The sequence below is a fragment of the Artibeus jamaicensis genome, unplaced genomic scaffold, assembly GCF_021234435.1.
Source record: "Artibeus jamaicensis isolate MK-2021 breed Jamaican fruit bat unplaced genomic scaffold, CSHL_Jam_final scaffold_833, whole genome shotgun sequence".
NCBI lineage: Eukaryota > Metazoa > Chordata > Mammalia > Chiroptera > Phyllostomidae > Artibeus > Artibeus jamaicensis.
The window spans coordinates 23686749-23714233 of NW_026522056.1; the positions used below are offsets into that span (position 1 = coordinate 23686749).

General features: G+C 40.0%; 1 protein-coding gene across 2 annotated transcripts in view; it reads right to left on the reverse strand.

Moving 5' to 3' along the window:
* The window catches only part of TENM3 (teneurin transmembrane protein 3), a 558635-nt gene that overhangs the window by 376664 nt on the left and 154486 nt on the right, over positions 1-27485 (reverse strand). The window contains exon 3 of one of the 2 annotated variants that reach the window (XM_053659853.1): positions 13899-14177. The exons of the other annotated variant lie outside the window; for it this stretch is intronic. Coding sequence (XP_053515828.1) covers positions 13899-14177 — 279 coding nt within the window. The remainder of the gene's footprint in view (positions 1-13898; positions 14178-27485) is intronic. 2 annotated transcript variants of the gene reach the window in all.

Here is a 27485-nt window from a genome sequence, read left to right on the forward strand (position 1 = left end):
AAGAGGCAACCATACATTGATGTTTCTCTTCCTCTCTTTCTCCCCTCTCTTCCCCTCTGTCTAAAAATAAATAAATAAAATCTTTATTAAAAAAAGAAAAGAAACAGAATTTCTACTTGAAAGGATCATGTTCATCAATGTGTGTGGAACAAAACTCTAGAAAAAGAACCGAACCAAATGAAGACAAGCCATCTACTAGATACAGAGTTCAAAACACTGGTCATAAGGATGCTCAATGCACTTAGTGAGAACTTCAACATCATAAAAAAGGAACAGTCATAAATGAAGAATGCACTAACTGAAATGAAACATAATTTATGGGAAATCAACAGTAGAGTAGATGAAGATGAGAATCAAACCAGGGGTTTGGAATATAAGGAAGAAAACACCCAATCAGAACAGCAAAAAGAAAAAAAGCATCCAAAAAATGAGAACAGTGTAAGGAGCCACCAGGACAACTTCAACTGTACCAACACTTGTATAATGGTGGGTGTTGGAAGGAGAAGAGAGAGAGCAAGAAATCAAAAACCTATTTGAAAAAATAATGACAAAATTTCTGTAGTTTGGGGAATAAACATACAATTCCAGGAAGATAAACCCGAAGAGGCCCATACAAGACACATCATAATTAACATACAAAAGGTTAAAGACAAAGAGAGAATCTTAAAAGCAACATGAGAAAAGCAGTTACCTACAAGGGAGCTCCCCTAAGGATGTCTTTCTCAAGAGACACTCTGCAAGCCAGAAGAGCTTGGCAAGAAATATTCAAAGGGATAAAAAGCAGAGACATGCAGCTCAGATTACTAGACTCAGTAAAGCTATCATTTGGAATTGAGGGACAGATAAAGAGGCTCTTAGACAAGAAAAAGCTAAAGGAGTTCATCATTACCAAACCAGTATTTCCTGAAATGTTAAAGCATCTTCTTTAAGAAGAAGAAAAAAAACATTGAAAATATGAACAATAAAATGGCAATAAATATGTATCTATTAACAACTGAATCTAAACATCAAATGGACAATCAGAGGAGAAACTGACTCATAGATACAGAGAACATTTTAATAGTTGTCAAACTGGAGGGGGTGTTTAGGGGGATGGATGAAATAGGTGAATGGATGAAAAAGTACAAATTGGCCTTGGCTGGTATAGCTCAGTGTACTGAGCACGGGCCTGTGAACCAAAGGGTTGCAGGTTTGATTCCCAGTCAGGGCACATGCCTGAGTTGTGGGCCAGGTCCTGAGCAGGGGACACGTGAGAGGCAACAACACATTAACGATTCTCTCCCTCTCTTTTTCCTTCCCTTCTCCTCTCTCTAAAAATAAATAAATAAAATCTTAAAAAAAAAGAAGTACAAATTGGCTGTCAAAATAGTCACAGGGATATAAAGTACAGCATAGGAAACATAGTCAATAATATTGTAATAACTGTGGATGGTGTCTGATGGATAAGAAGTTTATTGAGGTGATCACTTAGTAAGTTATATAATATCTCATCACTGCCGTGTATACCTGAAACTAATATAATATGTATGTTGACTGTAATTGAAAAATAAAAAGATGATTTAAAAACATGGATGTTCACAAAATATGTGCATAATATACCCTGACTTTTTGCAGGATTAATGCTTTATTTTTAATGAAAAAATAGATCTCAATATCTGCTTCTGACATTCTATATAACTTCCATAAGCCTATTTAAGTCTGTTTTTCTACTAGTACACATTTTGCAATGCCTAAAGGTTATGTAATTCCCTGCTAGTAGCTAATTGTGTATTCCTGAAAATGCTTATTTTTTAGTTAGCATTCTAGAGCTCTCGGAAACCACCAAACCTACATTAAGTATGTAAAAACTAATACTTATATCCGCGATTTCACAAATCTTATCCCACTTTCCAAAGACTTAGCAGAACAAATTTTTCTGATGTCTCATTGCTGAAATTTAAGTAGATTAGCATATATTTATTAGACATTATGGAACATCCACTAATTAAATTAAATGCCATTTACAAATGTGAATTATGTGAAGAAAATAAATTTCAATTCCTAAACCACAAACCACATTAAAAAATTCACAGACTAAATGTAAAATGGAGGAAAGAAATATATAAGAAAATATAAACAATTATTAGCTCTAGGGGTAAAGTCAACATTTTTAAGAATAAAAAAGCCACATGTAAATAATATAGTTGACAATATTAAAGTCTTCTTATCAAAAATTATCTTAAAATCAAACTGAAGAAACATTTTTTGAAAAGTGTAAGATATGAATCTATTAAGAGACAAAGTGTAATTACAATCTTTAATATGAAACCACTTGCAATTCAATAAGAAAAAATGTATGTGTATCTCTTCCATCTTTCTAGCAGGCTATGGATTGATAGAAGGAGACTTCCCACTGCTATTATCTCCTGCTTAAAGTTTGTAATCTGTTGAATAAGGATACAGAAACTGTGTGGAAATGATTTTGCTCCTCTGAGCTGGAGAAACACAGCTTTTCATGGTATCCAGCATCTCTAAGAGAGTGCAGCTGTGTGCGCAAGGTGGCGTCCCGCTCGGTGTGAGGGCCAGATGCTCGTGCTATGCGCCAGCTGTTCTGCATGACGACTGCACTACTACCCATCACTACTGCGGAGCTCACACCTGTGTCTACACACAGAAGGCCTGCCTTCAAGAAGGTGTTTACACACATCAGGTACTCCTGCAACCAAACCTGTCTCATCAAGGCCACATGTAAACAAGGGGGAAAAGTCAGGGTCAGTGTCCTGGTGTCCTTGAACTCCATCTCTCCCTTCTACGTCCTTATGTCCTGAAGACCCACTTCCCCATGTACCCTGGTAGGATAAATAATGCCCAAAGGGCAGGAATTGGCAGTTCACAAAAGAAGAAATACAAACAGTGAATACATCTATGTGAGAATACAGTCAACCTATTAATCAAACGAGTATAAATTACAACGACGGTAGTGTACTGTGTTTCACCTATCAGGTTGCTGAAATTTTAAAGCATGACCACATTTGGTGTCAATGGCTTGTTGAAAAAAGTCATTTTTCAATACTTCTGGTGGGAGTGCCCACTGACACTACCTTTTTGCAGATGTTTTTGACATAGTGCAACTAAAGCTTTCAATTGCACATGCCCGTGGTCCCTGAAAATCCACTTTTCAAGAATTTATCCTAAGGTAATAATGGAATTAGTGGCAAAGATTTAGGCCCTAGGATAGTTATTACAACACAATTTACAATAGTGAAACAACAATTTATAACAGTGAAACAGCCTAGAAGTCCAAAGGGAGTGGATATGTTAAATTAGGGTAAATCACAGCATGAAAAAGTATTATGGACAACAGTAGAAGAATATCTAATAACCTGGGGAAACTTGGGTCAAAACAGAATTTGCAAATTTAATTGAAAAATATGTATACATAAAGATTAAAAGTGTAAATACCAAAATAGAGATGAGTTAAAAATTATCCATTTGGTTCTCTGTGTTGTCTGATAAACATATAATTCTAAATAATTCAAATAGATAATTAAGGCTATAAGCTTACACATTCAAATATGTTATACTTAAATTTGTTTCATCTCAAGTTCTATTTTTTATCATTCTGTTGCTACCTATCATTTTACTTCGGCTATTGAGGCAGTACGAGGCAAACAGTGATGAAATACGTAAAAAGATTCTAATGATTAGCTAAAGCCTTAGACTCCTCAGGTAGGTTCGTTTGGCCGTGTGGTTCACCTGTCCACCCAGTGTACACCTACAATCTACACAACAGTATCCCGGGCCCAGTCAACGAGACACAGTCCATTGCAGGGGAATGTTTTGTACGTGTTTTCTGCAGCAACTGACATTTCATTCAAGCACTTTCAAGTCCCCTTGGGGATCTCTGTCTGCTGTGTGTCAAACTTTTAAGGTCTCTCTTTATGAACTTTAACACCCTTTGGAAGCCATTTGAAAGTGAAAGCTTACTTGCTATTGATTACTTTGCTATTAACCAATTCAAGACAAACCCATTACTAATTTAGTCTGAATAATTATGTCACAAAGGCACAATTTTCCAAATTGTAATATGTAACTATAACTATTAGTGTGGCTTTTTACAGCCTGGTGCTGTTTCTCATAGACATATTACTTGCGACATTTTTTCTTGCTGCTGCCTTTGCTGTTGTTTTCGTCATTCCCCTTTTGTGGATTTTAAAAGATTAATGTTTGGTAATGCCTCCGCAGTGTTTGTTGAAAACCCAGTCTGGTTATATAATTTTATGTCTGGAGGCACGCATCTTGTTTTTAAGCAGAACAAGACATTTAATAGAGCTGGTGCAAAACCGTGCGGCCGTCACGAAGGTGGAAACGACTTGTTTTCTAGCCAGCGGTGTGATCCTCATACATGAGTATCTACCTGCCTGCTTCCTGTATGTCTATTTATTTATCCCTGGGGCACTCACACACAATAAGGACCGAGAAAAGGACATAAGAAGCTACCCATCTACCTGAAGTGCATCTGAGAACAACCCCATTAGCTTGGGCTCGGAGTCAATAAACTGCCTATTTTCCACGGGACTATGTGCTTTATTTATTTATTTAGTTAATTTTATAGAACTATTTAAAATAAAGTATCGGTTTCGAATAAGAATGTACTTTCCCTAAACATTTTGATGACGCGATGACATGGACTCTCAGTCCCACCAAATATCATCATTTTGTACTAGGTGACTTCATATTTGCTATGATTTTAATCCATGCAGAAAGACACACACCTTTTCTTAAGTATCCCTTTTCTATGGTGAAAACGAAACTAATTATGTACATACAGATACAAGAAAAAATACCGTAAGATATGAAAAGTTCTGAGGGATTTGCAGTTACACAAATTCATATTCCAAGGATGGTTCTTCTCCTGATCCCTCGGAAGCCAGACTCTATTACAATTTTCTCCTTAATCGCCTTTACTCCCACCTTCCCACTATCGCGTTGCTCCTCGCCTGTGCTCACAGAGATGCTGACATGTTCTCCAATACAAAAATGCCCCTGCCCCGTCACCCCATGGAGTCACCAGCCTGGCCCCCTCCATTCTTAGCTGAGCTTTGGAAAGAGCTATCTACGCTTGCTGGTGCCACAGCCTAGCTTTCTGCTCGTATCTTCATCCTCTGCCACCTGACTCTCGACCACACTACCCAGAAGTTCACTCCTCCTCTGCAGTCCACAGGTTATCGTTGGCACGCACTTAACTCATGAGACTTTTGCAAGTTTTGGACTCTGCGGATCATGCCCCGTCTCTCTAGTCTTCTGTGAAGTGATGTTTGGTTTTCCTTTTGTCTCTATGGAAGGTGCCCCTTTGTCTCTTTAACTGGTGCTCCTTCTGTCCCCTATGTTAAATGTTAATCACCCCAGGTCTTTATCTCAAGTCCTCTTCTTTTCTAATTTTATTTGCTTTGGGGGAGAGATTTAACGCTGTCCCATAGCTTCAACTACCATTGTAGGGGTCATTTAGTTTGGGGGTGTGGGGAGGGAAGTAGATATACAGTTATGAGCACGTGAAATGCATTTATTCTTGTATTATCATTTATTAATTATGCATTATTTTCCATACAAACAACTGTAAACCTAGCTGCATATATTTTTAAATAAAATAGAATAGAATATACATACTTGCTTAATCAATTCTGACCTTTGATGTCCCACAAACACCTCAAATACACCCATCCGTGTCTGAATTGCTAACTTTACCATGAACAACACCCTCACCTCCGGCTTGGAGAACCCCATCCCTCGGCCAGTCCTGCATACATGAGGGTCGTTCAAGACGTCCTCCTCCTCCCAGACCCCAGTGCAATGGACTAATCGGCAAACCTTCATGCTATATATGTGAATCGGTCTTCCTTTCCTCCCAGGTTCTTGATGCAAACTTTTCTGTTTTGTCACTTTGACATTTATAATATTACCTACGTGATGAATTTGCTTGCAAGTGTTACCTCCTGGTCCATTAGAAGGGGTTGCTCAGCAACCCCTTCGGTTCCAGGTTCAGACACTTGCTGCGGAGATCATGGGCACAACAGCAAACAGGGCCACAGCCCTACAGAGCATCCTGTCTGTGGGAAAGGATCTCTTCATTCTACACTGCTTCTGAGGACTTCGAACAATGCAAATACGACCATCCTAGCCCTCTGCACGACACTCTTTCACAGCCTCCCTATACCTAGAGGGGCAAGTGCCAACTCCTTAGTATGGCCAAGCAGGCCCTTCGTGCTGCGATGCGGCTGGGCTGGGGCTCCCTGTGCAGCCTTGGCGCTCCCAGCTCATCCACACACCTGCTCCAGGTACCAGACAGCTTGGGGCTCTTGGAACAGCCCTTGGGGATTTTACATTTTCTCCTGCACTGCTTTGTCTACATCCTGAATTTCTACACATCCCTTAAGCCTATGATCCGATGAAACATCCTTTCTTTCTCTGTTAGCAACGGTCTGCCCTGTGCTGATGTGGGCTTCGCATATTGGGTTGTAATGTCACTTACTGCATTAAGATATAGTTACAATGCCTACTTGCCTGTTTACCTGACCAGCTTATGAATTTCTAGAAGCCAGGGAATGTGGCTTACTCATTTTTTGTTTTTCTAGCACCTGTTACGGTGCCCATGATTTAGTATCCATTGAATGAAGACATAGTTGATAAACTAAAGAGAAATCAATTCAAAAAGTTTCACCTAAACTTTATTAAGTTTCAGTTTCTGTGTGAATTGAAATCATATTTATAGTCAAGGTAATATCCATAAGACATTTTAAACTGCCCTTTTCTCAAGTTTATATGCACTTGCATCAATTTTTAATAGCTATTTTAAAAAGGTCTTAATTTTGTTCATATACAATCTACTTATTATGGGAAACTATCTCAAGTCCACTGAGAAATACAGCAAAATTCCAGGACAAAAACCCTTTGTTTACACTACTCAGTAAATATGCGTAAGGTTTCCACATTTAAAGCTGTATGGATATGTAATGTTAATAAACAAAATTATTATTTCTTGTGAAGAATATTCTCTAAATAGCATCAAAATATTATTCAGCTGCTCTTTAAACCCTTGAATACCCTTGGAATGGCAAATAAAGTAAGGTTCCAAAGCCCTAACACTTTTTTTCTATTTCAGTGATAATTACATTAATAAGCCTGATTCAGCAGTCACTGCTATTCAATCCATTAATTAAAACAACTTTACTGCTACCACTGTGATTTTTTAAGCATATCAAAAACACATTAAAAAATCAAAATAGCATACATCATCAATTTTGGTATGTGTATAGCATGCTTTCCTTTGGTTTCAACTCTATAATTAAAAATATTTAGAGTTTAAACAGAGCCGGTACATGTCCTATATACTCAGAACAAAAATACTTAGAACGTAAGCTGAGTTTTATAGAAATGGCCAGGGTCGTGCAAAGAGCAGCAAATGGTCAAAGAGGTTCTGCAAATCCTCTTAGAGTAGAGGATAGAAATGAGTATACATTTCTTCAAATATTCTCCGGGACTACAAATACTTCAGATAGAACAACAGTGGTAGCGGACTTGACCGTCTTCTGAATTCTATTTTCATACTACTAAATTTTAAAAAATCATGTAAATCACAACTTGCAACATATCCACAAAATGAATACATCTCATCCTTAAATGAAATATGAAGGTTTTTGTTAAAAGAGTGACAAGTTATTATTTAAACTGAAATGTATACACATCAAGGCAACACAATTATTTTTATATGTTAGAAACTATTGGACTACATTCTGCCAAGCAGCATGTTAAGTCAGAGCTTGATTTAATAACCATGCAGCATATTACTTTTGCTATTTTTGACATCTTAGAGCTCCTAAAACATAAAATATAATTTACAGCAGCAGAACATGCCAGAATTGACCATTACATGCCAGAAGAGGACCCGTAATGGAATTTATATGCAAGTTATAGTTTAGTATGTGTAATAGAATCTCATAAAATTAGAATAACACTGAAACACCATTTATTTCTTTGCAGCAAAGGATTTCCATCTTAATTCTTACAATCGATTTCCAAGGTAGGCTGAAAGGTTCTTGGATGAAGTTCGACGGAACGGCATTAGGCTAGTTAGGCACAGTGATACACTTCTCTTCAACTTATCTTCAGAAAACTCAAATATCATCATCCCCTTTGTGAAAAGAGCCAGGAGAGAAGGGACATCTGTGTCCTTGTTGGAGACATCCTGAGTAAGTGACACAATAGGGTGCTCACTCCAATGCTACGGGTGCTCACTCCAATGCTACCAGCAATTTCTCAGAAACTAGTCTGGAATTTAATTGGTAATAGAAGAGCTACAAGTCCTTCCACTTCCTCTCTCTCATCTACACCTGGTTGCTCAGAAAGAGAAGTTACACTGCCCGCTCTTTCTGAGAACATATTTGGCCTCACATGCTAATCTGGATTGCAGAATAGCTCCGGTTCTTCATTGAGAGACCGAAGTAAAGTTTATCACCAGAACCAGTTATCAAATTGGTTTAAGGAGTATACCTTTTTCCTTTTAAAGTACAATAACTCAACTTTTATACTGTATCCGCACAGATGGTCAACTTATTAAAATACTAGCTCAAAGGACAAGTAAACTGGTTCCTGGAAGTGCTCTGCTGGGCAAAGCAAGGATCTACGACACCTAAAAACACTGCCCTTGAACGTTAGAGCGTGTGTTAGCCAAATAAGCCCTTAACACTTAGTACCGCTTTTGTGAGGGCCTGTCCCAGGTACATTGCTGAGTGCCCAGGTGAGAACCAGTCTTCCCAGAATGATTTCTTTGATACTGATGCACAGCAGTTCAATTGCCTCGTCTAATTGACTGGCTGTCTAAGTAACGTGCCTTTGAGGAAAACACTAGTTTTGAGATTTCCTTTGGCTCGGAGGAGAAGGATAATGCTGACGTCTTTGAAGTCCACGGCCATCAGGCTAAGTATCAGCGCCATTCAATACACATTCATTTAATTATAGTAAATTAAAAAGGAAGTGGGGTTTTGGAGGAAAATAACATAATCAGTAAGTGGTGACAGAAATTCCAGAGTTTGCAAATGATCAGTGCCTGTCCTGGAGGAGACCTGTATTTCTCCCTCACCTTTCCAAAGGTGCAAAGACGTCACTGACGTGGAAGGGGAGTACAGACAAGGTCAAGGAGGGAAGGGACAGACATTCACTGCCGGTCAGAACTATGTAGGTACTGTACTTGATATTGCCTATCTAACGTAATCTTTATAACTATTTAGGAAGTAGATATATAAATAATTTCCAGCTCTTTTTTTCCTGACCTTTGGGTTTTATTTTTTATTGTTGTTCAATTATTGTTGTCTCCCCATTATGCTCCCTTGCCTTGCCCATCCCCAGTCCCACATTTACTCTGGTCCCCTCCCCGTTGTTCTTGTCCATGGGTCCTTTATGCATTTCCAGCTCTTATAAATAAATAGTAGGAGCACATGCTTAATTGGGAATTCATTAGATGCCAGGTACTGTTCTAAGCATGTTATACAACCAAACTCAATGAGTCCTCACAACGACTTGTAAGGACTGAATACTGGAAGGAGACTATTGCACGGGAAGGTTAAGGAACTTGCCCAAGGTCACATAGCTGGGAGGTGGAAAACCAATTCAAATCCAGGGGGTCTGCCTGCTACAACACATTCTTAAGTACTCCCCTCCTTGGGGGATCTTGAGGTCCCGAATCATGATGAGGTACAAGAGAGTGCCAACTCCCCTGGTTTGTCTGACCTCAAAGGTAATCTCTCCCACTGTGTGGAAGAGCCTGTGGGGACAGGGAGGAGGAGGAAGGTGAGGACTGCAGTGAGAGAGCGCACATCTCTGGAACGAGCGGTTCAACTAGGCAAAGATGGAAAAGTTGGGAACTTGAACTTGGGGTGATTCAGAAACGAAGAGTCGTAGGGGTTGAGTGAAAAGGTCTAAACCCTAAATGGTGTGGTCCAAACCCAGGCATCCTGAATGACACCATACCACTGGGTGACAAAGGACAGAAATATAGGCTTGGATTCTCCTGGGAAAAGATACACAAACTAACATGTTTCAAGCTGAACGGTTGATGTTTTGAAAAACAGTTCTTTGTTCCTGACATTTATGTAGATAATTGCAATTGAGATCATAATCCTTGCAGAGCTAAATAGTGGGAAATCAGCTGAGTGTCTTTCTGCAATATATCAGAGAAGGAAAGAGACCTAAAAATCCAGAGGATACTGGTAATTTTACCTTTGATTAATGAGGGTATTCCATCACTGACTTCATAACCTCTCAACAGCTTACGAGCAGTGCTGCTCCTAGGTGGTCACAACCCACTGGCCCTCTGGCATTTGCACAGGGCATGGCAGCTGACTTAGGGCAGTGGCAACAACCACGGCAATCGATATGTATCCAGAAAGGACTGCTTCATCCCCTTAATTTGGAACAAAATTAACATTTCAAATTCCATATGAAACTCAATATACTATAACATTTTTCTACCCTCAACATTCTTTTTAACTTCAAATCCCCATGGCTGGTAAAGAGTTAGTTTTGCAAAATAATAAATTTTATCACTTGTTTGGAATCTCTGCTCACATGGAGACATGTGACATGGTCGGAATGTTCCTTTACTCTCGTGGGAAGCTCAGACCATCAAAATTTCATTAGCTTCACAGCGGTTCTAGCGCCTTCTTAACTTGAACTGTTGGCCCCTTTATCAATAAATAAATGAAATCTAATCCCTTTTAGTTACTAAACTCTTCTTTGAAGTTATAACTAGAACATCGGCACTCAGTTTGCATAATTTTATAAATGTTGAATAACATTTTTTTTCTGGGGAAAACAGCCTTGCTTCACTGTTATTTCAAATGAGGGAAACAGCCAAAGCAAACTCCGGTGCTGAAGGGGATGAAAACAAGTCGGCATCCGCCTTCTAAATTAGCTTCGTCCTGGCGTGTTACACGTGGCCTTCTGGCTTTGACTTCCGGTGATATCCCTCAAGGTCATTCAAACACGAATAAAATGAAACATATAATAACTGGAAGTCACAGGAAAATATAACTGGAAAAAGAGTAATCTTTCAAAGCTCAAGCAATTAAAATACCTGAGAAGGATAGACTTGAATTACTTATAGTAATTTTATGTTAGAAATATTTGACAAGAAGTAGTGATACTAAAATATGGAGTAGCTTTGAAGGAACTGTTTATAAAGGAGACCCATTTGTATGATTACAACTTTTAGTTTTTACCATAACCCAGCTTAAGAAAAAGAAAGTATTTTTTACATCAGAAAAAATCCTAAGTACTCGCTGAATTCCACAATTTAAAATTATAAGGACTGATATGTACCTCAGAAAATTATGCTTCCCCAGATCTTAATGTAATTAATTCCTTTTAAATAAAGTCTTGTTTCTTCAGACTAATCATTGAAAACTCAGAACAAAGAAATTCATCCGAAATGTTCCTGTGTACGTACGAAGCCTGTGAAATAGCCAGCATGCGGGGAGGGGTCATATCTCCTTTATTTTCTTTGAATTTGCTTCCTTAAGCTGATATTGTTAGGAGTTCTTAGACCATCAAAATGTTTTAAAAACAACCTCAGCCAAACCTTGTGTAAAGAGTAAACACGAGTTTAAGTCATCACTTGCCCAACACAACAAACATTGCTTCTGACACTTTATACTCCTAACTTAGCTGACCTGTTTACTCCCAACAAATGCTGCCAAACGTTCTGAATTTCAAGGCAAGACCCCTGACTCCCTCTTCCTGTCTCCCCATTGTGTTTCCTAACAACCTGAGGAAATGAAAGAGTCTAGCTTTCCTTGCCTTCACACCACTCTGAGAGCAAGGTCTTTGAGATTCCTGGGCAAACTAGTCCCTCCTCTAGTGAACAACAATCTGTGCACACGGGGAGGGCCGTGGTGAGAGAGAAGCTCACGAGTCCTCCTCATTCCCCAATCACTGGCTATCACACACCGTTAACTAAAGGTTGCACAGTTGGTAGTTTTATATTTGCTGCAAAGAAAAAAAATATGGCATATGTTTGGGAACTCATTGTGAGATAGTTTCAGCAGGTATGTAATGTTTAAAAATGATAAAATTAATTTATATTTTACCAAGACAGACACCATAACAAGGTACACTCCTTGAGAGAGAGAGAGATGCTACAGAGGCTGTGGACAGAAAAGACAAGCCGACCCAACGTGAAAAATTATTTAACCGATGTAGATATGCGTGGTCAGAGAGGCAGACAATCAGCACTGAATGCGTTATCCTCCCTCACTCTACTCTTTTTTCTATAACCATCACAGGTTTTTTTCATGGATTAAACAAAATCCAATGCCAAATGCTACAACTGAATGTAACTGTTGTATCTGCAACTGCCCCGGGGCCGGTATGTGAAGACGCAGACGGACAGGAAACACAGTTCATGCCAAATCTTACATGTTCACGATCAGTGACTTCCGATCCACACCAAAAATTGACAGAAGCACGGGTTCTACTCAGGTGAGTGGATGAGCCCAGGGAAACGGTGGCAGTCTGATTCGGAGACTCATTTCGTCCAAAAGCACTGCCCTTGCTCTCTCTTTTGTGTTGGAATCAAGCCAGTATCCACCCAAAACTGACATTTCCAAAATGAATATGTTGAGTGCACATTATGAATTGATTTTTGACTTTGGTTTGATGCACTGAAGGTCCCCATGGAGACCCTGTTCTAGCTGGTTCGAATTGGACTTTTTTTTTCTCTCATGACCAGGAGGGAGAAGATCCTGAACAGTGAGAAGTACTTGGTGGGACTTTGGACTGTGACGCAGCTGGAACTGAACGTTAATCATAGACCTGCTTTCCTACTACAACACAAAGCTGACACATTTGCTTGGTAAATAGTAAGAATGAAACATCATTGGTGAAACAACACTCTTTCTTTTCAAATGTCATCCAATTCTGTTACTTTAATTTTCGCTTTGCTTTTCGATGCATCCCACACACAGCATTAATAACTAGCCCGAACTGGCAAGTACACTGTGAATATTAACTGCTGAAGGAGAAATATTTTTTTGTTGTCCAGACCATTGGTGCTGATGCCCCAATTCTTCCTAGAAGCAGCACTGACTAAAAGTTAAATTTTCTTTAAAATCCATTACTGCACACAAATGGACTATTCTTATTATCCTACATGGAGCAATAAAAAAAAAATTCCTAATAATTTAGAAAGGCACTTTTCTTACGATCTGTGCAGCTGCAACTTGGAGATCCCCAAATCCAATTTGGTGTGTGCATTTAATTGCATGGTAATCCAGACCCCAAAGCATATCAAAGGCCATACTGCCCCTCTTCACCAAGATTTCAATTGCTCTCATTACTAGTAAGTTTAAAGCATGATCAAATTTGTTCTTCAATCACTTGAGCCCTGTTAATAAACTATTCTGTGTGCTCACTCGTCCATTCTAAGATTCTGCAACTTCTTTGAGATACCTTCAAGAGGCATCTACAAAGACGTCTTTGATTGCCAGCTGGCTCTGGGGTAAACATTATCACCACTTGCTTTGAGGCTCCACAGAGGATAATAGGTGACATGGTCCAAGATAAGTCAAAGCGAATCCTTTTTTCCCCCCATATAGGATGGAACTTTTTGAAAACTACAGCTAACACATCATAGACAGCTTGCATAATTGAACATTCTCATTTCGAATATTGATTTTCTTTTTCCGGGGGAAAATACATTATTCAAGGTCATTTCTTGAGTTTTACTGTGTTAAAACAAAAAGAAAGGCGGAAGGAACAAAGAAAAGGAAGGACAGCGGGGAAGAGGAAATAAAGACAGCCAAGACCCCGGGGTCCACAGGGACAAGAGCACCCAGGGCTGCAGCCAGAAAGCAGCCGGGAACACTCACCATTGTCGCTGTCCGACTTGTTCTCGTGCTCCGTGTCGGTCAAGGTGAGGGCCGAGTTGGAGCGGCTGGACAAGCAGGAGCTGCGGCCGGACTTGACGCCCCGGCCCCAGAGTCTCATGGCGTGCTCTGGTGACATGGCCGCCTCGTTTTCCGTGTCCGCGTCGGACCCTGCACTGAGAGAGTACCCTCTGGGGGGCAGCCCCATCTCCGCACAAAACGCCAGGCCTCTTCGAGTGGCTGGTTCGCACACTCCTAACTGCCTTAGGGTAAAATTCTGTCCTAATTAGGGGGGAAAAGAGACAACAGCCAGTGAGGATATGTTTAGCTTTACTGTTAGAGTTTCGTTTTTGTTTTTAAACAAACTCTCCATATAAAATACACACTCAAGCATTTGGGTTTTTCAACTATCAGCTCCAGGTGTTTAGATTAGCACTGCATGACAAAGGTCAAGTGGGTGAAATCACTGGGGTGGGGGGCAGGGGGCGCCACCCCTGACTCCCCACACCTGGCAGCTTAGAGCGAGCACGATTGTCCACCTTTCCACCTACAAGCGCCCCCAGAGGGATGGGCCCATGCGTGATGCAGGCCAGGAAATCTCAGTCTTAGAAAGGGTCAGCGGTCAGTGACAGAAGTCTGGGCAGCACAATTAGGAAGCCGTGGAAACTGTCAGAATTATTTCCTGTGTCCTGGCTCTAGTCTTAAACGACAGGACTTTCCCACCCAGAAGTCACGACCTTGGAAGGGAAAAGACTTCCCTCAAGATTAAGTAGAAGGAGGAGCTGGGTCAGTGTTTAGTCCATTTCCCCATTTTAACAACCAATATAAACATATACCATATACGTATTTGGTGTACATACACCAAATTTTGGAGTATGTCTTGAAAATCTGCACACATCTGATGTCTTTTGTTAATAAACACCCGGAAACATCTGTATTGATTCAAGTGCACCAATTCTTGCAAATGAAGGGCACTCTAAAAATATACAGGGAGTCCTATGTACTTAAAAATTAATGATAACATCAAGTCCCCTGCAAAATAAATGGCCGTGAACTCTGCAGGCAGGTTTTTACTAATAAATTGAACATAGTAAAACTCGGAACACTGCAATAAGTTAAAGCCAAAGTGTGTAAATTTGACGACACTTCCAAATGATGGCTGTGATTAACGTTTCCAATTCTGGGTTTATTTTTCAAATTTCACATATGTTTATGACATGATGGATGAGAAGACAGAGAGACATGGTTGCTTGCGGGGTGTCTGCGCCTGTGGCCCTCCCTTCCCTTTGTCCACCCAGGAGAGTGGGAGGTTTAGGTTCTGCCCGGAATCAAAATCCATGGAAAGAGTAACGGTGTATAAAGACCAGTCTGAATGCTCATAGATTCCATCTTCCCACTTTTTCTTAAAACTACATACGTTTTAAAGTTAATTGGCTGCTGTGAGAAACAGATTAGCCAGTGTTTGGCCAGTGGAGGTTTACAGTTGTAATACAGGTAAATAATGCAATAATTAATAAATAACACAATTATTTATTATTAAATAACTAATAAATAATACAATTAATGATAATACAAGAACAATCAACAATGCATTAATTACTAAATAACACAATTATTAATTATTAAACGACCATTAAATAATGCATTAATTAATAATAAAGAATAATTAATAATGCAATAATTAACCAACAACACGATTATTAATTATTAAATAATTAATAAACGATGCAGCAATAAATAATAATAATACAAGAATTTCTTGTGTTTTGCATACTTGTGATTATAAACCTACTTTTGCCCACTCCTGTATGTATATTAAGGTATTCCATATTATTTGTGATAAAACAACATGTTGAATCTTCTAGGAAATGAAATCAAACGCAGTGCACAACACAGTCAATATTTGGTTGCAGAGCCATTAGCGCCCTCCCGGTCTGCGAGCACTTTAACACGTGCGGTTAATCGCTTTATTGCTACGGCCGTATCAGAAGCTGGAATCAGCCTCGTCTTGGCCAGACTTCCAAATGGATTCTGACAATGACACTCATAAATTATAAAAATCACTTGCTACAATTAGCTACAAATCAAACCGTGCTTATCAGAGAGATGTATTTAAACCTAAAAGTATGTTTTTGAAAAGTAAAAAAAAAAGAAAAAAGAAAGAAGAAACACAGAGAAAAAGAGCCTGCTAAAGGTGAGACAGTGAGCAAGCTCGACAAGGTAAGAGCCATGCTGTAGGTATTTTTAAGAGAAATAGTGTGGATTGTACTTATAAAAGCAAATCCAGCAAGGGTCAACGTCATGGACGGTTAATGGAATAGCTGTGGGAGAGCTTACTGATTATTTATATATCATATTTAAAGTGGGGAGATGGGGAGGAGCTGTCTACAACAGTTAACTCTAGCCGTCCAACGTGCTGATTTTTCAGAATAAGAATACAATATAGTTTTTAAAGGGTGAAAATGAAAGGCAGGATCCTGTGCATCTTCCCTCTATTTGGGCAGGTGCCCACACTGCAGAAGAAAAGTAAGAGAAGTTAAAAGACAATAAAACTGCCTTTCTCTGAACTGTAACTTGAAACACTTTCACACTATTGACTTTTCACACTGATGCAAAAATCTATGAGGTGAAGGAAAGCAGAAAACTGCAGTCTTTATTATTGGGTACCCGGGTATGTAAACACAACTCCCTTTGCAAACAAATACCCAGAAGATGATCCCTATGAACTGATGTGTGTATCCCAAACCCCTTAAAAATCTGAGCCTGGAAAATCGATGTCTCACAATGACTCAAAAAACTCGAAGGGTTGCATTCTCAAATGCAAGCCAGCAAGCAAAGTGTTAGGTTTTCTTGCTGAATGAAAGTTCACCTTTGTCTCCACTAGGAATGAACACTTAACTTGACCGCCAGTGGACCTGACTTAAAGCTACTTACTAGCTGTGTTCAGGTTACTTTATTACCCTATTTTTTCATCATCAGGGTGTTACAACTTGGGTGAAGAGATGGCTTTGTGTAAATGTGATTAGCATGAAAGAAGAGCTAACCAAGCAATAGGTTAAAGATACACGCCTGGATAAATGAATGGAATGATTATAGAGAAATGTACAATTTGAAGGTGTGGACAGGAATACTTTCAAATAAGTTTAGAATAGCCACAGCACCGCCACATTAAAAAATCTCTCCACCCCAGACCTGCCTGGATGCTTCCAATTCTGCTGTTGTCTTTTGTCCTTTCGGTTATAGATTCTTGCTTGCTCAATCTCTTGTTTTCACGCAAATGCCCTTGAGGAGATTAGCTATTATACTAGAATAAATTAGCCTATTAGATTATTTTCCACACCCCGGCAGAGTTTAGTGAGGTGGGCTATCCTGTGGGAAACTCAGGCAGTTTTGAGAGGCAGACTCAGCAGGCCGAGGTGTCACGGACCCGGAGGGCTGGGTGGGGCTGTTGACGGGGGACTAAAAAGGTGCTGTAAAGTGGGAAGAGAAAGGCAGAAACTGGCTGCAAAGATGCATCTGGATTTGGGCTAAAATCTTGACCGTCTTGCCTAAGTCAGCTTTGGCTTCAAGTAACAAAGAGATAAGGACATATTGTTCTTATTTTCCATGCTGTCTTCTGATTGTGTTCTTTGCAACACTTCTAACACCATCCCCGTACATTCTCTCTTTGCCTTTTAGAATCTTTACATGAAGTCTGTTTGGCTGAGACTGGTGAACTCAGGACTTATCTCCTGCATGTTGCATTTTGGTAGCCTTGCTCAGCTAGGCCAACAACAGTTTCCCATTATAATTTGAAACAGGACCAAAACAATAAATTGCCGCAAGAATACAGCATATCTGCAGATGAAATTTCAGTGTGATTAAAAGGCAAGGTTAGCTTGGAGGAGATTAAACATTTTTGTTTCATGACACTCATAAATGAAAATATATAAAAGAAGAACGGAATTAACACAACCTGGGAAGGCTGTGTCATTAAAAAAGTTCACGTTTTAAAAAGTGAGTGAGGGTGTGTGAGAACATGGAAAAGATCATATAAGAACAAATACTTCACGTGAATGTGGCAGATGGCACAGCTACCCCTTTAACAGAAGAAAGGGATTGAAAAAAAACGAGTGTCATTTGGTCTTTTTCTCATCTATGCCCATAACCTATTCAGAGTATGGAGGGAGTTTTCAAAGGTGCTAGGCAGCACGATGCTCACCTATAGGCAAGACGTCTACTATCACTGTGTGACTTCAAAAGAACAAGACTCTATGTGACAGACTGGCGTCAGAGTGACACCGGTGACCACACACAGCACAGGGCAAAAGGTCCAGCATACAAACTCATGGGACTCTTTCCCTCCTATGTACGGGCTACTCTAACGTCTAGATTTTGCCCCCCGCTCTCTTTTTCTTGTTTATTTTTCTTTTCTTTTTTTAAAACAGCTTTATTGAGGTATAACTCACAGAGCATATGACACACTCATTTGAGTGCACAAATGGTTTTTAGTACAGTCACTGTAGTGTGCAACCGCCACCACAATCAAATGCAGAACGCTTTTATCACCCCCAAAGAGACCTCGCACGGACAATCAGCCCCTTCCATTTCCCCTCGAACTCTCCCTCTCTCCCCAGCTCCGGACAACCACTCATTTCCTATGTCTCTGTAGGTTTACCTGTTCGGGATATTTCAAATAAAAGACACCCTACACGGTGTACACTTCTATGACTGGCCTTTTTTTACTATGCACAGCGTTTCCAAGGTTTGTACAATTGTAGCATGTATCAGCATTTCATTCATTTCTATAGGTGAATTAAATATTCCATCGTATGGATAGAACACAACTCATCCATTCATTGGTTAATAGGCATCTGAGTTGGTTCCCCTTTGGGCTATAACAAATGGTCATGTACAAGTTTTTATGTAGACAATATGCTTGCATTTGTCTTTTACATGTACCCATGAGAGGTGTTGCTGGGTCAATAGTAAGCTTATGTTCCACCTTCTGAGGAAGAGCCAGACTGTTTTCCACAGTGAGAACTTAGATTTTCTCCAGCAGGTAAGGATTCTAATTTCCTCATATCCTCTCAAGCGCTTGTTACTATTTTTCTTGTCCATTCTCTATGCCGCACTGCAATGAGGTATTGGAACATAGGTCATTGGCATTTGAAATCTGGGGGACAATCCAAGAACCACTGCTCTCTTAAAAGCAGCCTATTTTGGGGGCCACTCTGAGAATTCACTATTACTTTACCTATCATTTTTTGCCTTCTATGATGCTGCTTTAGTACCTGAAAATATGTTTCTCTTAAAATTAAAAGTACTTTTTACATCAAAAAGTCTACTGTGTTTTCAGATGATATCCTGGAGAAATAAAATCAGCTGACTATAAATATACACATACACATAATGTGTGCTATGGTAGTGTTGCAAAAAGTAAAGTAACTGGAACATTTACCAGGAAGGGAGTGCCTGAGTTATAAATCCCACGCAGAAACCACTCCGCGGCTAGCATTTAGAGTGAGGTTAGACCTAGGCCTTAGATTGGGAGAGAAGCCCATTATATATATTTTAAGTTAAAACAGACATTGCAGAGTATGATTGGATCTCTGGGAAATAAGGTAGAGAGTCTATGACTCATGTGCACGCTTTGGGTTCTGAGCATGAATAAAAGTGAGGAAGGAGGCTAAATAACTGATATGATAGACCATTTAGAAGGAGTTGTGGGTACAGGAAAGGAATGAATAGTTTTTTATTTTACGTTTCTGACTTTTTATTTTTCACGATAATTTCACTAATTTGAACACAAAAAAGAAAAATGAAAGTCTATCTTCTTTTGAAAAGTATATTTTCTTGAGTTGCTGTTCAATAGCTTCTATTCAATAACTAGAAGTAATTAATTTATTACCCTCTCTTGGAGAGGCTGGGCTTTAAAAAACCTTCCTCATTTACTGGAAAGAAATGAAGTTGTATAAGAATATAGGAGCAATGTTTTTCTTTCGATTCTTGAATTATCACTTCAATGCTTCCTTTTCCCATCATTATGTATACATATTTAAAAGAGAACATATCTATTAGGTAGTAACAACCCCAAAAGCTGAGTATGGGAAAGGGATAGAAGAATCGATGCAAATTTAATACACAGAAATAATACATCATTGTTCTCAGGTATTTTCCTCAGTTACCGTGAGCCTGAACAGAAGTATCTGTTCTCAGACACGGAGTGTAACATAAAACTACAAATTGGACGGTGTTTCTTATTCGGTGCTTGTGGAATTAGTATCCCCGCCACCTTATCTGGGAGTTCCTTTTGCTGCCGTGTTTGCAAAATGATAAGAAGATCACACAGGAATGGAAATGTATGTAACTTTTCCCCTCTGAGTCCTAATGCATATTTTATGGGACACTCCAAACACTTTAACCTTCCTAAGTTAAATTTGTCAACTGTTTGCACAGAAAACCCATCCTTGAACATGAAATAGAAATTTCAATGAGAGCATAAATCTTTACTTATAAGGCCCCACACAAAACTACAGTTTTAAAATAACCCTGCCCCGCAAAACTCTCATTTACAACAGAAGGACCTACGTAGATCTTTTCAGACAAGAAAACGCTAAAGGAGTTCATCGCCAAACCAGTATTACATGAAACATTAAAGGGTCTTTTTTTAAGAAGAAAAAAATAAAAATGTGAATAATAAAGTAGTAATAAATACATATATATCAACAATTGAACCTAAAAAATAAAATCAATGAACAAGCAGAGGAGAGACAGAGTCATAGATACAGACGCCACTTTAAAGGGTTGACAGACGGGAGAAGGGTTGGGGCTGGGAAAAAGGTGTAGGGATTAAGAGGTACAGAGGGGTTGTTACAGAATAGTGATGGGAATGCAAAGTACAGCCCAGGAAATACAGTCAATAACCTTCTGCTAACTATGCTGTCAGATGGGTAAGAGATTTATTGGGATGATCACTTGGGACAGTAAGTTATGTGATGTCCAGTCACTGGGTGGACACCTGGAGCTAATACAACAGGGCATGTCAACTGTAATGGGAAAAGTAATAAATGCTTTAAACAAGAAAAATAAAATTAAGTGAAAATTTTACTAAATGTCCAGACTTCCCCTACCCTGTTTTATATAAAAGTGCAAATGACGTCAACTGCTCACTCAATTCATCTATCAACATATTAACGTCCACAAACATGGGTGATCTCAGGTTCCTGGAGGACAGGGTGAATGATCACTGTATACAGCATACTCACAATCTGATTTACCGCACAAGGCGCAGTGCGGTGGGAGCTGTCACCGCTGCGCCCTCTGCCTTCTTCCCGAAAGCAGCTGCGGCGGTGCCTCCGAGGGGGTAAATATAAAGCTGAGGCCCTGCAGTGAGCTCCAGGAGAAGTGTGAGAAGGGAAAGCCCCAAGTGTGTTTGCACGCAGAGAAAGCAGGATTAGAATGAATGGCCCCAGAGAGCGTGCCTTCTCTTCAAGATAAGATTTGTGAAGCCTCCAGGGGAGGCAAACATATGGAGAGAAGGTTTGATGGCTCAAATGAGAGAAATTAGGTCGCGAGGCTGCTCACTGGTAAGAAAAAAGCATCTTCTTAAACGCGTGTCATGAAGGATTTGGACACCCAACCATGAAAGCATGCGCTTCCGGTACTGGCGATCATGGGTAATGAGACAACTTCCAAATTGATTTCCATCAAGTGCATTCTGGAAATGAACTGGCTTCTTATTTTTACTTAGACATGACTGCTTTGGAAGAATCCAAGTGATGGTAACATGCCTACAACATACCTGCTGGCATCTGAATGTGAGACTGCAGAAGGTACAGGTGTAAATAGGTGTACAGTTTGGCACAAAGCATCGGGTCTTTAATGATTGTGACCGAAGGGGCACCCACAGATTGACCATGTGGATCTCAAACTGGCCACCTGGCCAGACACAGAATACAAGTTTAGCAATAGACTAGGTGCTCAAGACATCAGACCAAAAAAAGCTGAGGCCGGGGTGGAAAGGATTGCCCCACTGTGTCCTGAGGAGGGCTCGAAGCCGTACCTATCTGCTCACACCTTCTGGTAGGTAATCCACAAAGCAGGTTGGCCACCAAGCCTGAAAGAAGCCCTAGCCTGCTTAACAACCAAAATTAGTTAACGATCAGTTAGGCAGGGGAGCTGAAAGAGGGAGCGAGGAGGAAAATATTAACAGGAAACAATGATAAACTGGAGCTATTTAACTTATGTCTTTGAGTACAGAAGTTTAAGGCTGGGTAAACATGACCATCTAAATCCTTTAATCCCTCCGCTGACATTTATGGTGATTGAGAAGGATTAATCATTCTGATCTCTAAATGAATCATTTTAAGTAGTTAATATTTAAAAGTCATAAACTTTGGAGTCGAAGTAATTAGCCCAGTGGATCTGATTAAGGCTTCAGGTTTTTGTCTTGCTTTATATCACCCTATTCTCACAAAGAAAAGGTTTCTTCAGGCCCAGTAAGTACAGATTTCAGAAAACACGAAAAGGGGCTTAGATTCTTTTCATTTTTGTAGGATGACAGAGGTGAGGGGGGATACTGGGGAAATGAAAAGTTGGGGGTATAGTTGGAAATTCATAGCAGCATTAAGAGCTGAATGGTGAGACCATATGGTCACATTTCTTTTGAAGTCTAGGATCAGTTCCCATTATTCACTCTAATGGCATCCAAGACTAAACTAAATCGCAGTCCTTAAAATTAAAAGCATTTTGCTCTTGGCTCTTGAATCTTCCTCTTTCACAATTTCCAATGTGCCCGATTGTTGCATGTATTTTCGTAATTCCAACAAATATACAAGTAAATAAAATAAACATAAGAAGAGTAGGAAAAAATGTTTTTTCCATTTTACTTCCAAAGCAGAGTAAAATGGCACAGAAAGACACATAATTAGTATCTTAAAGCAGCTGTTAACACTATTTTTACATCTGTCCAGTGCTTTCGGTGACATTCTGAAATAATACGTACTGCATGCATGCAGTACATGTAACAAATAGAATTTAATTCCTTTGATCTATCTGGAACCTATAACATGTAGAAAGGTTTCAAAATTATTTATCATTTTAGTAATATCCTAGCAATAAAGCTGCCAAAAAGAGTAATCTGTCTCTAAGAGCTAAAAGTGGGCTTTTTTTTCTATTTGGGAACTGATGAAAATGCAAGAAAGGTCCCACGTATATGGCACCAGCCCTTCCTTCTCTCCCTCAGCACAGTCCTGGATGGGCTGTGGATGCTATTATCTTAATGGCCAAAATGTCTTTATTCAGCAAAATGGTAGAGTGCAATGGCAGCAGTCGGGTTTTTTTTTTAAAGTGGTAGCTCACTTTTAAACTCAGGTTTTATTTATTTATTTTTAGAGAGAGGGGAAGGAGGGAGAACGAGAGGGAGAGAAACATCGACTGGTTGCCTAGCACATGCGCCCAACAGGGGACCTGGCCCGCAACCCAGGCCTGTGCCCTGACCAGGAATACAACCATCAGCCTTTCAGTTTTCAGGCCGATGGTGCTCCGTCCACTGAGCCACACCAGCCAGGGCAACAGCGGTTGTTTTAAGAGGACGGTGGCTGTGGCTCAGCAGCAACAATGTGAAGTCTCATGGGGGCTGACATTGGATGAAAGGGACAATACAAATCCCAAACTTCGCCTATTCAACTACGGTTGTTGGACATGCTTAGTTTTTTGTTTCCTTGATGTATCACTGCTTAGGCAAATTTTACAGGCAGTGAAATACACAAAGCTTAAGTGGACACTCCACTCAGGAACCCAAACAAAACGTGGCACACCTATCATATGCCCCCAAGTTTTCCCATCCCGCCCTCCCTGCAGTCAATCCCCGCCCCCCACAGGCAACAGGGGCCCTGATTCCTTTTATAAAAGGTTCAGTGTTGCTCTGCTCTTGAACTTTGTATAGAAGGAATGAGACGGTATGTACTGGGGATCCTTTCGCTTCCTGGAATGTTTCTGAGCTCCTTCCCTGCCGCGGCAGGTGTCAGTAGCTCATTCTTTGGTACGGCCGAGCTGTACTGTGTCGCCTGAATACACTGCGGTGTGTTACATCCATCCACTGGTTCCAGTTCGAGGCAGTTATGAATAAAGCTGCAATGAATATAAACTTCCATTTGTTTGGGGTAGATATTAAGGACATGAATTGCTGGATGAAGGCGGAGGGGATGTTACTTTTTGAGTTTCTATTAAGAAGTTGCCAGTTTCTAAAGAAATTGTGCCGTTTTTAAATTTTACACTCCGATCAGCAATGTATGGGGGGTCAGTTATTCACACCCTCATCCGTATTTGTTGCTTTGGACCTTTTTAAATTTTAGTCATTCTAGTGGGTAAGTGGTAGTATCTCATTGCGGTTTTAATTTTCGGTTTCCTAATGGATAATAATGTTGAGGATTTTTTCATGTGCTTATTAAACATTTTCATCTTTCCTGTGTAGTTTCTGTCATTAGATTTTTGCACATTTTAAACTGCATCTTTTACCGTTTTGTTATTGATTTATAGAAGATTTATATATATTCTGGATAAAAATCCTTTTAATGTACGTGTGTCCGTGTAAAATTTTCTCTCAGACTGTGTCTTGCCTATTTATGTTCTTAATATCTTCCGAGGAGTAGAAGTTTTTATTTATTTTGATGAAGTCCAATTTGTCAATTTTTCCTTTTACACTTAGTCCTTTCTATGACCTCTCTAAGCTGCCCATGCCTACTCCGCGGTGGCAAGCTTATTCAAGAACACATTTAATTCTTGACTGTGGTTTTCAAAAAGGGTTGGTTCCTTTGCAGAAATTAGAAAGGTGAAATAGTAGGAAATGAGTGGATTTAACTCCGGTGATTTCTGGCTCTGGAAGTCACTGAAGCTTTTGGCTGAGCCCTTTAAACAGATTTTGGTCTCAGTTTTATTCATTGGTAATATGGACTTAGAGGACCTCGGAGAACTTCCAACCATCAGAGTCTCTGCACAGGCAGACGGAAGACCACACACGGAACGTGGAAGAAGGCTGAGAACATCAGAGCTGCATCCAGAGTCCAAGCAAGAGGCATGGAAGCATTCAGAGTCCAAGCAGGAGGCATGGAAGTGAACAGGCGTTGGGTGGAAGCATGAGTAAGATTTTCCTTAGTGCCAGGAACTTGGGTTTACATTTCACCTTGAACTAAGTCACAAACGTTTTTCCATCTGCTGCCTTAAGGACTGTGGCTGGAGTTCATCCTGAATTGTTAACTGCGTCCAAGGCAGCACGCACACTAACGGGCTGCATCTGCCTGTCTTAATTAAAGGTGATTTCCCTCTCACTCACAAAGGGCGCCCCACCTGCTTCTGTGCCAACGCAGGGATCGTTTTTGGCCTTTGACCTTTGGTGATTTAAAATCGGCAGGTTTTCTCTCACATCTCAACTCTCCAAATACAGCCTCCGTCAATATTTTGTCCTCCTTCCTTCCTTTCTTTTTTGTCCTTTTCTTCTTCTCTCTGTATTTCTAAGAATAGATTTTGTTGTGTTTATCTCACATACTTTTATAAGCAATGTTGGGTAAAATTTTGAGTAAAGTGATCCATAAGTTGCTCTTTCTTTGACTCCTTCCTAAGCCAGAACTTCGCAATTGTACAGAAAGTCCTGACTTTAGGGACGTATTGTGGTTAAAAGTTGGTACGGGTCAGTAAACATTTTCCCATGAAAACCTCACGTAGGAAGCCAGGATGGAACAGGTAAGTCTATGAAGTCACCTGTACCCACGGATGGGATTAACAGCACTCTACGGCAGACTCCACCCTGTGAGAGTGTCTCTGTGAGACAATGCATTCAGAATCCCAACCAGGGAACCCTCTCAGCACAGCAGCCTCTCCCATTACTTTCCTGCCTCCCGAACCAGCGGGATCTTCGTAATCAAACCACCGGTGGCCACCTGGTGCGTGACTGCTTGCGGGGAGGAGCGAGGCTGGCTGGCCCTGAAAATTGGGGCTCTCGGGGCTGGTTTACCTGCTACCTTTCTCAGGTGAATGGGAACACGGATTTCCTTTTCCTGTGTTTACTGACCACGTGAGTGTGCTCTTCTGGGAATTCTCCATTGTCTTTTTGTCTGTTTGTCTTTCTGTTCTCAACATGCAGAAGTTACTCTAGTATTTTTTTATATCTCTGTGTGTGTATTATGTATCTGTCATTTGGACCATAAACATATTCCCAGTATAATTTTGTTTATGGCATTTTTATTTAGATATAAAAGGTTTTAAATTTTTTAAAAACTTTGAAGCCTTTCCGTCCCGCTTGTCTGCTTCTACTCGAATGGTCCCCCCTCTTCTGGGGGTGAGGACGTGGTCTCTGGACAGGCCGTCTGGGCTGGCCAGCACCTCTCCCTGCTTGCCTCCGCTAGGAAAGCAAAACTAGTCAATGTTCCCTCTGCTCATGCAGCTAAGCGTAGCCAAGTGTAACAGTTCTGAGAAAAGAGATGTAGGAAGAAGTCGCTGGGGAGCAAAAAGACATCGTCTGCTTCAGGGAAGGCCTTCCTGCTCTCGCAGATGCTCTCTCTGGCCAACCAGGGGATGAAGCTGCAGCCGACACTGGGAGTCCCCAGGACCAGGCCAGGCGCTAAGGATGGTGGAGCAAAGAGACACAGAAGGAACCTGGGTCCCTGACAGCATCCACCTCTGGACCGCCTGTCTGATGAGAAGATAATTCTGTTAGGGGCTGAAGCCATTGTTTCCGGAGCCTTCTGTGGCTTGGGGATTGAGTCCTTCCTACTTCACTCAGCCTCTCACATAGACTTCCAGAATTCCGATTGCTTTATTTTTTACATTTGTCTTTAATCCATCTTAATTTATTTTTGAATGAGAGAGAGGGGTCCAATTTCATATTCCTCCAGATGGATCCCAGTTATGCCAGCACCATTCATCAAATCCCACGGAACAGAACAATGGTTTTGTTTTATGCTGAATTCCCTAGGGACTGGGACCCACTTCCGAAACTTTAGCCTGTTCCGTTGATTGATTTGTCTTTACTGATGTCAGTATCATTACATGTGATTACAGCAGGTTCATAGTATTTAAAAATACATAGTATTTAAAACATAGATAGTATTTTACATATATATATGCCATTTTATCCTCAGTAGTGATCTTTTAAGTATATTTTGTCTATTTCAAGTGTTTGTTCTTCCACACGAATTTTAAGATCACTTCAGTTAAAAATTAGCCTTGTCTTCTCTGCACTTATTTTTGGAAAATTGACATTTCTTATGATATCATTCTATCTACAAACACTATCTTTATATTGATTCAGATCTTGTTTTACATCTTTCAATCATATTTTATCACTCCCATAATGTTAGGTCCTATACCACTCAGAAAGTTTGTTCCAGAGAATTTTATAGCATTTGTATCATTATGACACCATATATTCACCCACAAACTTAGCCAATTATTCTTTAATAATTACTTGCAAATAGAATGGAACATGCATCTAATATTCTTCTAAACCGGTGACATACAATGACTCATTCCATTGTCAACAAACTACAAATTGAGCACTAAAGGACAACCTACATAAAAGAAAACTGAAGCACAAAGAAATTAAGTAATTTG